This window comes from Montipora foliosa, chromosome 6 (genome assembly GCF_036669935.1).
Source record: "Montipora foliosa isolate CH-2021 chromosome 6, ASM3666993v2, whole genome shotgun sequence".
NCBI classification, from domain to species: domain Eukaryota; kingdom Metazoa; phylum Cnidaria; class Anthozoa; order Scleractinia; family Acroporidae; genus Montipora; species Montipora foliosa.
In genome coordinates this window covers 10,922,626-10,935,125 of record NC_090874.1, presented here as the reverse complement: position 1 = coordinate 10,935,125, position 12,500 = coordinate 10,922,626, and the positions used below count along the sequence as shown (strand labels likewise).

Genomic DNA, 12,500 nt, shown 5'->3' with positions numbered 1-12,500 from the left:
CTGGGTATAATATTTGATGCCAAATTAAGATAGGGAATCATATTAATGAACTCTGTCTAAAGAGCTATCGAAGACTGTGGGTATGTTATCAAAACTGAGACACTTTAATATTCTTGTTACATGTGTATGCTTTATTGCTTGCTCATGGGTTTGGAATTCTTTGCCCAGCTCTGTTACTAAGTAAGAATCTATTTCTCTATTTCATAGGTGATAACACTATACAATTAAGAACTCTAATTGCTTAACTGTTATTCTTTTTAATTATCCAGCTTAGGGCATGTCATATGAAGAATCCTAAATCACATTCTGCACCTTTCTTCAAGTCTTTCAATCTACCAGTAATTAATCTTGATGATATCACAAAATTACAGGTAGTTGCCTTTGTTTACCAGTGGTCACACAGACTGTGTTAATGAATCTTTTAATTTCACCTCTTCTGTTCATTCTTATCCCAAAGGGCAGTCATCTAATGTCAATCTTTATTTAACTTTGGTTAATACTATCCAATATTGTGTTAAGCTTGTGCATTTGTAATTCTTTGCCCAGTTCTGTTACCATGTACTAAATAAAAACCCCTTTCTCTATTTCATAGGTGATAACACTATACAGCAGGGCTTTCAATAAAAATTTGAGTAGGTGTCTACCCATATGAGAGTAGGCAGCTGTGGAAATAAGCCGGGGGTGCCATGCTCCTCCAGAGAATTCTGAAATCAAGAAGCTTGGAAATACAATTTTCAGCTTTCTGGGCATCAAAATTAGCAAAGGTAATGACAAAATATTTATGAGCAAAATGAACATGATTTTTTACATTTACAAGACTTTCACTTCATTCAAAGGCAATGAAAGAGTTATTAAAATAAAGTGGAATGAAAAAGCATTGACTTTGACTGCGAATAATATACTTCAGAAAGCAAAAATACCACAGTAGTTATAAGAAAACAATAAAGAGAGGAAAACTTGAACCAAAATACAATGTACCTGTTCTGGAATGTGATTGCAAACAATTGTGACCCATCTTTGTTAAAAACCGACATGAAAACAAGACTAACTTTTATTATGATACCACTGAAAATGGCAGAAAGCAATTTGATCCCGAACACACACAAGATGAAGAACATACATGAGCGCTTTATACACAAATTCTCAAAAATTTTTAAGCACTTTTTGCACTGCGGGGTGGTTAGGCTGTACACATTTTAAGAGGTTTGTTTCGAGAAGTGATGGCCAAAGTAGTCAGCAACTTGATGATCCACAGCTGCCGGAGCTCCGGCGGTAAAGCCGGCTCTTATTGAAAACCCTGGCAATACATTACAAGAATTCTACTTGCTTAACTGTTATTCTTTTTAATTATCCAGCTTAGGCATGAAGAACTCCTGATGTTAAGTGAAAATTACACTTTGTTGGGATCATCCACTTGATTAGCCAGTACACTGCTATCTGAATGGTCTTGATCTAACTGATTCACAAAATTAATATACACCTGTAATATAAACTATTTCCTGTAATTCTGATCTTGCCTTTTTGTCTGAATTTTTAGGCTATCAGTGAATGATAAAGGTAAATTCAGAATGTAGAGTACTGTACATGTACTGTATTTATATCTATGAGTAGAGAAATAAATTATTTTCTCTTTTCTAATTCACCATGAAATGTAACTTATATGTACGTAACATATTTTTATTTTACATGACCTACATGTAGACTCCTTCATCAGTTAGGATCTGTTTATATGGTCTACGTGACCTGAGACAGCCCTCCCCCAGAGTTTCCACTTCATTATTTCAAAAGTTCTATCAGCCACTTACATAAGGTGGGTGAGACAACGCGGGGAGATGCGTTGTTTCGCCTCGGCAGGTAGAATAAACCCTGGAAAGGTTTTTTCCAGTAAACATTTGCTCGACTTCCCAGTACGAGACTGAAAACCTTCAATGCACATGCACAATATTTTCCCTCAGTGGAGACCGATGAGAAAGCAAAATGGAAGAAGCAACCATTTTGGGCCTGTTTTATGTTGCTAACAGGAAAACATGAGAAATGTGAAAAGGCCATTGTTTTTTCCGAAGAGTGTAATCTAGATACTTCCCCATTGACTGCTTTTGTCACCCTCAATTTAAGGACGTTCGCGCCCATTGCTACTGCGCATCTTTTCGCACATGTCACGCACACGTCATGCATCGTAGACCACGCAGGTAAACACGATGCTAAAGGCCCAAAAATTTTCCACAAGAATAGAACATGAAAGTATGTGGCATCATGGCATAGCTGTGGGCCCAGGTCTTCTCGGAAATGTCACGCAATGGCGTGACAGTGCGAATAGACAATCGCTTTGAGAACTTCGCAGCGATTTTACTCTCTTGAATGCTGGGTGACCCCCATTTTTCTTTCCATAGATCACTTCCTTTCTCGATTTTGTCCATTTTAACAAAAAACAAAACAAATCTGAACGTGAGAAGTTACAAATATTTGGCCTTTTATGCTCTCGCGCGACCGAAGTTTTCTTTCTTAGACTAATATGTTTCGTTTTTCAAGGTCTATTTACCTCAGAAAAAGACATCAGCTGCAAAGGTTAATTTAGTTATATTAGTTATGTTGAACTGAGTACGTTTACCTGATCTAAATTTCACTCATGTAGCTTTTTTATTGCTGACAGTTGTAAGCTAAGTTCGTCTTAAAGTAACGCAATCTTCTAAAAATGCACCTCATGATCTCGAAAACGAGCACGGTGACCCCCCATTTTTTTATCCTTTTTTGCAAAAGTAGATCATTACCTTTCTGCGTGACAAGTTTAAAAAAAATCTGTACGTGGGAACGTTTTAGGCGCGAACGTCCTTAAAAGGGTTGTCGCACTTAATCAAAGGCAAGAACGTGCACCAAGTTACATTACTATTACCAACACTTTGAGCCCTGGATTATGTAGTTTAACCAGAAACTAATAGATCATTGAAAATGCATTAAAGAACTATTCTTACCGTCTGGCGCCGTCTCTCTGTTATAAAGATCGTCAGATCGACGTCAGAGCGACCGTTACAGCAACAAATTTGGCATCATCGACCAGCGCCTGTGATGTAATGGCTAAGTACTTGATGTAATTAACATGTATTGTACCCACAAGTGCAGTGGACTCGACTTGAGGCCTTTGAGGCGCGCAGTTGCGTAATTTTTACGGCAAAGAAGGAAATGCAGTTAAAGCAAGGAATAAACGAGTAGATGACTAATGAACACTTTGTAGGAAGTAAAATAAATCGAGTTTTTAGGATTGATTTGTGTCGAGTCTACCCAGAGGAGGAATGAATAGTATCCCATGATGCATAACGATTCCTTTTCTATTATCAACTGAAATCGTGACGTAATCAATGTAGAGGTGAGCAGTGCTGGAGACTACCATGTTGTGTTTACAAACAGACCTTGGTGTCAAGGCTTTGGCTCTTAAGCATATATGTTATACTCACTGTGTGTCGGAAGAAAAATTTGGTGTCCAGTTAAATGATTTTACGTGTGCTACATTGAAATGTAGGGAAGCTCATGTGAGCTTCATCGAGCTAATCAAAGAAAAGTGAGTTAAATCTAAAATCCGCGTTTGTGCGATCGCTTTCAAATGCAATGATCAAATCACAAGTGCCACTTGCGAGCTCATAAACTGGTGTATTTTGATAAAATCTTCGACTCCAAAAGTATGAGAAAATGAGGGTACTTCTGGGTACTTCTCCGCCAAAGATATCGTTTCACCATCGGTCTGCATAAGAGAAGTTCATATTTGGAAAAAACTCTAATCCATAACTGTATAAATAACTTTATTCATGATCTCTGTCACGCTTAGCCTGCGTAACTGGCAGTATTCTAGACCGCATTCTGCACGCAGCTGCGCCGCTTGCTTTTAGCGGCCAAAACTTTATTCCGCGCGCCCTCGATACCGCTACAAAACTTTATTCCGTGAGCTTACAATACCGCCAGCCGGACGCTGGAAACAGAACGCTTCTCTTAGATATCCGCTTTGGATGGAACTTTGTCCGTGGACAAAAAAGGATCATCACCAGTTATTTGTTTAAAAACCCTAGGAAGCTTCAGAGATGCCAAAAAAGTTTTAAAATTGTTTGCAAAACGTTTTAAAAGATTACCTTGTCGGAATCCGATAAGTCAACTTCCTTCTTGATGAAGGGGGTAGTTTCCAAAAAAGCTGTGGTGCTACGTCGGTGGGGAAGTAGTATACAAAATTTTGGTTTTATCAACGGATTGGTAATGTAAATTGATTACCGTACAGACATTCTAAAAGCTTTTAGAATCTCTGTATGGTGGTTCAATTTACATTATCAACTCCGTTGATAAAACCAAAATTTTGTATACCTTCTTTTAGTTTCTTTTGTATGGTACCAACAGTAACAAAGTCTTCAATAACAAAATATAGTTTGTACCACTGGATATGTGCTGTAATGTGTTATAAATGGGTTGAAAATTACGGAAATATGGTTCACAGTGAGGAAAATATGGGTTACGTGTACTTGAAACGTAACCCTTTCTTTTCTGAAAAAATTTCCCGCGAAATATTTCTTTCACGGAAAGCCAAAAGCTGAACCCTTCTTACGAAACTTTCATTAACGACTGCCCACAACAGCAAGGCATTTTAAAAGGACATTACTTTTAATATAAAAAAGTAAGGTAAGGGGGAGGGGGGAGGGGGGGAGGGGGGAAAGGCCCTCTTGGCACCTCCCTTAGATCCCTAAACACGCCCGAAAAGTTCATGGACTTTCGAAAAACGGGCCCCAGGTCTACCAAGCATTCATGCACCGGTGGCTCAGTAGGTTGCACAGGGACGCCATGCTAGACGTCGTGAGTTCAACTCCGGCCGGATCAACACTCAGGGTCCTAATAACGATAAGGAGAAATTGCCATCTTAATAATTACACCTGCAAATGCTTAGACCTTTCGAGTCCTCCCGGATAAGGACTTTAACCCGTTGGCCCCGTCTCATAAATATTGCTAAATAAATTAGTCATTATTATGCAAGTCCTAATTATTATTATTATTGTTATTATTATTATTATTATTATTATTATTATTGTTATTATTGAAAACTGGACATGAACCAAATATTTATAAATAGTAATTAATTAATAAATACTGAGCAATATAGTCATGTTTGAGTGCATTTTTTTAGACGGTTCATAGCGAATTTCCAATGGAACGTCATTCCAAAAGTATCTGCCAATAACAGAGGAGCAAAATCTCCTTAAATTAGTTCTGAATGATTCAATCACAACTAGATCAGAAGAAGCACTACGAGTACTATATCTACGTCGCTCAGAGTCGGGGTGAAAGTAGGAAACTAATTCCCATACAAGTAATCGTAGAAAAGCAGCTTTTCACCTTGGGTTGTGTTATGGACTACACATGGAGTTGGGAGGCCATACTGTGAGTAACGACAACTTTAATGCCCGAATGTAGTTCCTGTGACATTATTTAACATCTTCAGTTCAAAGTTCTTCCAAATGCACAAAGGAAAAAGCGAGACTGAGTAAACCAAGTAAAAAAAAAAAGAAACTGAAGGCTTCTTACGAAACTCTCATTAACGACTGCCCGCAAAAGCAAGGCATTTTAAAAGGGCGTTACTTTGAATATAAAAAAGTAAGGTGGGGGGGGGGGGGGGAAAGGCCATCTGGGCCCCTCCCCTGGATCCGCCACTCAATACGATTAACACAAGACTAGCAACCATTCACCAACACCAGATAGCTAAGGGTAGGGGTAAATATTCTTTAGGACCAAATTTGTTAGAGGAATAGAGCGAGTTTCAAATGAGTGTCGTAAAACCAATACATAAGTAATTACTTCGACCAATCACGGCAGGTGCAAACAGCGCAACGAACCAATCCAAATTCGTATTGCTCAAAGCGCGCGAAAAATTCGGTTACGTATGAACAGCTGACCAGGCTGGTCGCGACCCCGGAGTCAACTGTCTGGTTTTTATAGTCTAATCAAGTGAACAGTTTGTTTCAGCCATTTTTAGATCTTCTCCAATTTCTTAAACCAGTGTGCATGTGTGTAAAATTCAAACGATGCCTATATCGAGCAGTGTATGTAAAGCTTGATGCTGCTGGAAGAGCCGGCTCGAGTGCTCTTTGCAACTGACCAGGGGCACGTTTCTCGAAAGTCCCGTAAACCGTTTTGGGCCCGAAAAGCAATTTGAAAAACTACGATCCACTTGTCTTGAAAAGCTTATCTGTTAACATGTTTTCGTTGCCAGAGAAAACAAGACTATTACAAAGTTTCGTGACTTGAAATATTTCCATTTTTTTAAACACAAGGCGTTTTGTGTCACCCTAAACACGCCCGAAAAGTTCATGGATTTTCGAGAAATGGGCCCCAGGTCTACCAAGCATTTATGCACCGGTGGCTCAGTAGGTTGCACAGGGATGCCATGCTAGAGGTCGTGAATTCGACTCCGGCTGGATCAACACTCAGGGTCCTAAAATAACCATAAGGAGAAATTGCCATCTTAATAATTACACCTGCAAATGCTTAGACCTTTGAAGTCCTCTCAGATAAGGACTTTAAACCGTCGGCCCTGTCTCATAAATATTGCTAAATAAATTAGTCACTATTATGCAAGTCCTAAAAAGCTAATTTTGATCAATACAATAAAACAAAATAGATTATTATTATTATTATTATTATTATTATTATTATTATTATTATTATTGAAAACTGGACATGAAATATAGGAAATTATAAAAAAAGCAGGCAAGTAATAAGTTTGACAATATCTGGGAATTTTAGTAAACGTAAGGATGCATAATGAGAAGTAAAATGGGTTCCATTAAAGGAACATCATCAATAATTCGACGGGTCTTGTTTCTTATTTTGTAATTTAACTACTGGAGAATAAGGTGCAATATAGGAGGAATGCTTCAACAGTATGCCCTACCCAATATTTAATTACTGCTTTGCTTAATTAATTCATTAGAAGATGGTGACCGTCCTAACACTTGAATGTTTGGTTTGAAAAAAGAAAGGTCTATTTATATTTAACTCTTAAGACAAAGGAAATTAATATTTAACTTTCCTGTACGCCCTCACGACAAAAGAATAACTGCTCTAAAAAAAAGCCAAAACTTCAACCGTTAACCGTATAAGCCACTACCCCATTGAGACCCTCATATAATGCACTGATCCTAATTAGGGACTACTAGAGACAGAACCTGATATACCGTTTATCACTTTGGATTTTCAAATACTACTATCCGTAAATAGGAGCAAGACATTAAATTCTTTTGAAACAAAACGACGCCTCCAATAGTTTTCGAAACCAAAACCCGCCGCCAAAGTGGCTTAAAGTTGACCGTTCTTCAAATGTCATGTGATTTTGATAGAAAGAGACCAAATACCATGAAAACAATCTGCTCGTCACTTGCTTTTCCTTTAAAATACAAGACAAATCATTGTACATATTCAGTTCATCCCTAAAAACTGCTAGTAATAGCAGGAATGCATAATCCAGCAAAAGCTACCAATATAATGCTAGACTCAAAAAGGCATATTTTTGTCTATCATTAGTAAACGAGGTAATTTTCAACTCCAATCAACTATTACCAGCATAAAATGAAATTTATCGAAACCAAAACATACCAAAGCGACTTAAGTTGACGGCTCCTCAAATGTCATATGATTTTGGTAGTGTGCAAGAAGAACCTCCTCGCTGCTCAACTCCTCCTGGCAAAGCCAACAGCTGTGTTTTTCCCCCTGGTTCGAACGACGTTCTCCGGTAATGCAGGGGTGATGTATTTCTACTTCCAGTTCATTTGTACTTGCAGAACGGTTTTGAGGTTTTTCATATTTTCTGATACTTTTTCTGCCGGGAAAAGGCCTTCTGCACACCTTACGTTCGTAACGTTGTTCTCCAGTGTGTAATCTTTCATGTCTGGTTAAACCTCCTGCTTGGGTAAAACACTTGCAACAATGTTTGCATTCGCAAGGCTTCTCTCCAGTATGGACTCTTTCATGTTCCCTCAAATGTCCTGTGTCGCTAAAACATTTGCCACATTGTCTGCATTCGCAAGGCTTCTCTCCAGTATGGACTCTTTCATGTCTTCTTAAGCTTCCTGCTACGCTAAAATACTTGCCACATTGTTTGCATTCGTAAGGCTTCTCTCCAGTATGGACTCTTTCATGTCTTCTTAAACTTTCTGCTACGCTAAAATACTTGCTACATTGTTTGCATTCGTAAGGCTTCTCTCCAGTATGGACTCTCTCATGCATCTTTAAAGTTCCTGCTTGGGTAAAACACTTGTCACAATGTTTGCATTCGTAAGGCTTCTCTCCAGTATGGACTCTTTCATGTTTCTTTAAAGTTCCTGCTTGGGTAAAACACTTGCGACAATGTTTGCATTCGTACGGCTTCTCTCCAGTATGGACTCTTTCATGTTCTCTTAAATGTCCTCTTTGGCTAAAACATTTGTCACATCGTTTGCATTCGTAAGTCTTCTCTCCAGTATGGACTCTTTCATGTCTTCTTAAACTTTCTGCTACGCTAAAATACTTGCCACATTGTTTGCATTCGTAAGGCTTCTCTCCAGTATGGACTCTCTCATGCATCTTTAAAGTTCCTGCTTGGGTAAAACACTTGCCACACTGTTTGCATTCGTAAGGCTTCTCTCCAGTATGGACTCTTTCATGTTTCTTTAAAGTTCCTGCTTGGGTAAAACACTTGCGACAATGTTTGCATTCGTAAGGCTTCTCTCCAGTATGGACTCTTTCATGTTCCCTTAAATGTCCTCTTTGGCTAAAACATTTGCCACATTGTTTGCATTCGTAAGCCTTCTCTCCAGTATGGATTCTGTAATGTCTCCTTAAAAGTCCTGCTTGGCCAAACAACTTGCAGCACCGCTTGCACTGACACCGCGTCTCTCCAATATTCGCATTTTTAAGTTTGGTTTGTTTTCCGCGTTTTGCAGGAAAGCTGATTTGTTTGCACTGAGAACCCCTGTTGGCTTGACGACTATTATCGTGCATAACTGATAATGACATCATTCTTGAGATCTCATCAGACACTAAACTAAAACAAAGTGGAAAAAATGTCGATACTATTTTTGGAAAGTTAAAAACTCTTTTTCGACACTCTGAATGAGACTGAAGTGGAATTACATGCACTTCTCGCAAAAGTTTATTTCGTAACTGAAAAAACACTAATAATAATGATAATAATAGCAGTGATTTATTAGCAGAGTATCCAATAAAAAGGCTCTCACTCTGATCAAGTCCATGCTACAAAGTTGCAGTAAGTGGCGAAATTTGAAACATTTCAATACTATTTCATAAATATTACAGTAAAAATATGTCTTAAAAAGAAATGAAATGATTGTAGTAACATGCCAATCACACAGAGCAGTGTTTAAGGAAAGGGGGGAGGGGGTGATGAAAGCTTAATTCCCAGATGAACATTAAAAGAATAGAAGAAATAAGAGAGTTACATAGGAGAACTGTTAGCATATGGAACTGTTAGCATATGGAATTCCTTGGAATCTAATTTGAAACTTTCTAGCAACGAAATCATCTTTAAGAAGCGTTTAAGGAACAAACTGCTAAGGGATTTTTTAGGAAGTGATTGATATTGCGATAAGTAGTTATGTAATTGATAGTGATGATTGGTTATTTTAATCTTGTAAATAATTTAAATAACTATGTAAATTATTATTTTATAATTATTATTGTTGCTGAAAAGCCCCTTTGGGAAGGTTCAATAAAGTATGTATGTATGTATGAGAAGCAAACGAGGAGATTGTTCTGTGAAAGTTTTAGAATACCTTGACAAGTTGGACATAAAAGATAGTTTACAGTCCTCACAAAGTGACATGACATATTATTTTAATGCTTTCAATCATGGCACCAGCGCTGGATAAATTGCTTAACTTGACCAAGCCAAATGAGTTCCAACTATTCAAAAAAAAGATCTCATAATTTGGAGAAGGAAACCCTTATCAGGTAATAACAGCCACGCCACCTGACCTCAAATTATGACTCATATGGGAGTGTCGATCGATGAGAAGCTGCAGTCTGTACTGTCAAAGAGATCAACACGCTGCAAATGCTTGGCGTAAAGCAGCTCCAGAAAGTAATTTACCTCGAGAATCAGAGGAACAATATCCGCACAGAGGATTTTTCAGCGAAAACTACGACTAACCGCAAAGAACCTCTTTCTGATAAAGGCTACTAAAGAGGCAGAAAACAGTGCTTTTCTTTCTTCTGACAAACTTGCTATTAAAAACAAACCTCGAAGAGTTCATTCTCCTATCTTCTATTTAAAAAAAATAGGACTGGGTTGTCAAAAATTAGAAGAGAAAATCTAAATATTGCAATTAGTGTTTGTCTTAAGTTTTTATAAGACATTTAGTTATAAAAACGAGCGATAAAAAATAAGAAGAACGACGTTTCAACCGTTCCAAGGTCATTTTCAAATTCAAATTCATAGATAAAAAATTCCGCATATATACAATTTCTGAAACAATGGACTGAAAGGTAAAAAGCTAAGTATTTACATACGAACAATAAAAATAACAAAATGCGAAAATGAAGTGCAGATAAGAAATTGGAATCACTGTGTTTGTTTAATTTTGGCTTAAGGTCCCGAATAAAAAATATTTCAAAAATCAAGCAATCGAACTTGTTCGAGCAGTTGCTCAGGATCCTAAAGTTCTTTGCGATTTATGTGACTCGTTTCCATGTTGTTCCCTTACATGGTTGCCGATTACCAATCGTTTGTGTTCCTCCACACGTTGATGCAGGTGTCGGCTTGTAAAGCCGACATAATTTGCATCACACATGAAGAATACTAAATGACATTCTGCACCTTTCTTCAACTCTTTCAATCTACCAGTAATTAATTATGATGATATCATGAAATTATAGATAGTCTCTTTTGTTTCCCAGTGGTCACACAGACTGTGTTGATGAATATTTTAATTTCACCTCTTCTGTTTATTCTTATATATCCCACAGGGCAGTCATCTAATGTCATTCTTTATATAACTTTGGTCAATACTATCCAATATTGTCTTAAGCTTGCGCGTTTGGAATTCTTTGCCCAGCTCTGTTACCATGTACTAAATATAAATCCCTTTCTCTACTTCATAGGCGATAACAAAGTCACTATACAGAGGGCTTTCAATAAAAAAATTGAGTAGGTGTCTACCCATATGAGAGTAGGCAGCTGTGGAACTAAGCCGGGGGTTGCATACAACTCCAGAAAATTTTGCTTGGAAATACAATTTCTAGCTTTCTGGGCATCAAAATTAGCAAAGGTAATGACAAAATATTTATGAGCAAAAGGAACATTTTTAATATTTACAAGACTTTCACTTAATTCAAAGGCAATGAAAGAGTTATTAAAATAAAGTGGAATGAAAAGGCATTGACTTCTGCGATTAATATTCTTCAGTAAGAAAAAATACCACTGGCAGTATTTATGAGAAAACAATATAGAACGTACAAATTTAACCAAAATACAATGTTCCTGTTCTGGAATGTGATTGACACAAGTGTGACCCATCTTTGTTAAAAGCCAACATAAAAGCAAGGCTAACTTTTATTATGATACCACTGAAAATGGCAGAAAGCAGTCTTTGATCATGAACACACGCAAGATGAAGAACATACATGTGTGCTTTATACACAAATTCTCAAGAATTTTGAGCACTTTTTGCACCGCGGAGTGGTTAGGCTGTACACATTTTAAGAGGTTTGTTTCTGAACTATTTGTGGCCCAAGTAGCCAGCAACTTGATGATCCACAGCCGCCAGAGCTCCGGCGGTTAAGCCGGCTCTTATTGAAAACCCTGGCAATACATTACAAGAATTCTACTTGCTTAACTGTTATTCTTTTTAATTATCCAGCTTAGGCATGAAGAACTCCTGGGCCCGATTGTTCAAAAGGCGATTAACGCTAATCCCGGATTAAAAATTAACCAAGGGGTTTATTTCTCTACTCCCAAGTGCTGTTCAACGCCGATATTCGGCAAAACTTTACATTAGAAGAAGTCAATCTTGAAAAACAAAAATAAGCAAAAGAAACTTTCACCAAAAAGTTAAAACTTGAATCAAAACTTTACGGTAATCCTGGATTAAATTAATCGGCTTTCGAACAACCAGGCCCTGATGTTAAGTGAAAATTACACTTTGTTGGGATCATCCACTAGATTAGCCAGTACACTGCTATCTGAATGGTCTTGATCTAACTGATTTACAAAATTAATGTACACCTGTAATATAAACTATTTCCTGTAGTTATGATCTTGCCTGTTTGTCTGAATTTTTAGGCTATCAGTGAATGACAAAGGTAAATTCAGAATGTACAGTACTGTACATGTACTGTATTTATATCTATGAGTTGAGAGAAATAAATTATTTTCTCTTTTCTAATTCACCATGAAATGTCACTTATATGTACGTAACATATTTTTATTTTGCATGACCTACGTCTAGACTCCTTCATCACTTAGGCTCTGTTTATATGGTCTA

The 12,500-nt window shown here is 37.5% G+C and overlaps 2 protein-coding genes across 3 annotated transcripts in view; both read right to left on the bottom strand.

The window, feature by feature from the left end:
• Window positions 1-12,500, bottom strand: part of LOC138006646 (zinc finger protein 709-like) — an 18,940-nt gene that overhangs the window by 5,834 nt on the left and 606 nt on the right. Inside the window, exon 1 of one of the 2 annotated variants that reach the window (XM_068853111.1) lies at window positions 2,970-3,062. The exons of the other annotated variant lie outside the window; for it this stretch is intronic. The gene's annotated coding sequence lies outside the window, so the exon portion shown is untranslated. Of the gene's footprint in view, window positions 1-2,969; window positions 3,063-12,500 lie in introns of those variants that run through there. 2 annotated transcript variants of the gene reach the window in all.
• LOC138006636 (zinc finger protein 709-like) overlaps window positions 5,422-12,500 on the bottom strand; it is a 63,309-nt gene continuing 56,230 nt past the window's right edge. Inside the window, exon 5 of the mRNA XM_068853086.1 lies at window positions 5,422-8,836. Coding sequence (XP_068709187.1) covers window positions 7,627-8,836 — 1,210 coding nt within the window. The 3' untranslated portion in view covers window positions 5,422-7,626. The remainder of the gene's footprint in view (window positions 8,837-12,500) is intronic.